Source organism: Propithecus coquereli, unplaced genomic scaffold (genome assembly GCF_000956105.1).
Source record: "Propithecus coquereli isolate 6110/MARCELLA unplaced genomic scaffold, Pcoq_1.0 Scaffold10, whole genome shotgun sequence".
Taxonomy (NCBI): domain Eukaryota; kingdom Metazoa; phylum Chordata; class Mammalia; order Primates; family Indriidae; genus Propithecus; species Propithecus coquereli.
In genome coordinates this window covers 1442128-1443662 of record NW_012133858.1, presented here as the reverse complement: position 1 = coordinate 1443662, position 1535 = coordinate 1442128, and the positions used below count along the sequence as shown (strand labels likewise).

The following is a 1535-nucleotide window of genomic DNA, read 5'->3' as shown; positions in this document are numbered from 1 at the left end:
CCCAGCTCAGCAACCATCCACGGTGCTGATGCCATGTAAAAGAAATTAAGTTGTGGTCATTTCCCAGCTGCTGACCGTTTGTACCCAGGGCCCGCACAGCACAAGAGTCATGTGTATTACTGGAGGTGGGTCATATTAACTTTGCTGTATTACTTTCTTAAAACACTAAACTCTTTGCAAATTGGTTCTTCTTCAGATTGGCTCACAGAAAAGTGGGAGAGGGAGTAAAAGTGTACGTACACTGTGGTCGACAACATTAAAAAGGGTGTGTGTATATAGACAAACAGTGGAAGGGAGCAGGAAAAACATTTACAGCAGCTGGTTTAAAGCTGCAATTCATGCTTTCTGAGAAATGTGTCTAGGAAAAAAAAATAAAGCTGCAATTCTCATCTGTGTCAGGTGGTACACAGCCAGGAGGTCATGATGAAAGGCACCAGATATCATGAGGTAGTAACATATTTAATATGCAGTTTAACCAGCGTGAGCTATATACAGCTCCAAAACTCAGAAATAACTGTTGATATTTTAAAATAAATATCATTTCTCACTTTTTCCATGTTGCTTTTATTACTTATTCATTCTGCTAATCCCTCACTAAGTGACATAGAGTAGAGTTACCAAATATTTAAGGAAAAACTAGGATGGAGAAAATCTTATAGTTGAAAAACCGCATTTTTTTGTGTGTGTGTGTTTTTTTTGTTGGTGGTGGTAGTGTTTCTTTTTTTGTTTTTTTTCGGTTTTTTTTCACAAATGAAGAAAATAACACCATCTTCAATTCAGTGAGGGCACAGTCCCAGTTATGGACTGCAGCAGCCTTGTCTAAGAATGCCGATGGAGTGATGGGATTGGGGAGGTGTTTCTTTTTTATCATTTTATTTATTGTTTTTATAATGTTGTTTGTGCAATGATAAAAATCAAGGGGGAAATGTAACGAGAAAGTAACATGAAAAAAGGGAAAACCTTGTGCTCATGCAAGTTCCTCTGCTGCAGGAGGGCCAGGGTCTCTTGCTTCTCGGCTTTTTTCACCAGCTTATCATCATCTTGTAGTGCGTGGCTGGTGCGCAACTCCTGGATCAACTCCAGTCGCTTTTCTTTCCCTTCAAACATCTGTATCAAATCAAATCAAAGAGAGACCTGCACATTACCATCCATTTGTGACAAGCACTAGGAAGCAGCCACTCATGAGACCCTTGGGAACAGTGGGTTCTGTCCTGTCCCTTCGGGTCCACAGAGCAGGTGTGTCCTCCAGAGCTAGTGCTTAGTCCGCTTTTCTGGGCCTTCAGCTGCTCAGGCAGAGAACAGGCTTAGCTTTCAGTGAGATGTTTACCCAGTGTCTGAAAATGCCTCTCAAATACAAGGTGACAACTCTAGGGTCATATTAAGAAACTAGAACTCTCCCTCATTTCCTGTGCTCCTTCCCTAAAATCCTGGGGATAGCATTGTTCATGGCCATATTTTCTTTTCCAATAAATCTTCCCCTGGTTTATAACACACAATCTGCTGTCTGAACTTAACTGTGGCTTTTCTCTTGGGGA

The 1535-nt window shown here is 41.1% G+C and overlaps 1 protein-coding gene across 1 annotated transcript in view; it reads right to left on the bottom strand.

Moving 5' to 3' along the window:
* Positions 1-1535, bottom strand: part of MAATS1 (MYCBP-associated, testis expressed 1) — a 125470-nt gene that overhangs the window by 82686 nt on the left and 41249 nt on the right. The window contains 1 exon segment of the mRNA XM_012639500.1: positions 961-1107. Coding sequence (XP_012494954.1) covers positions 961-1107 — 147 coding nt within the window.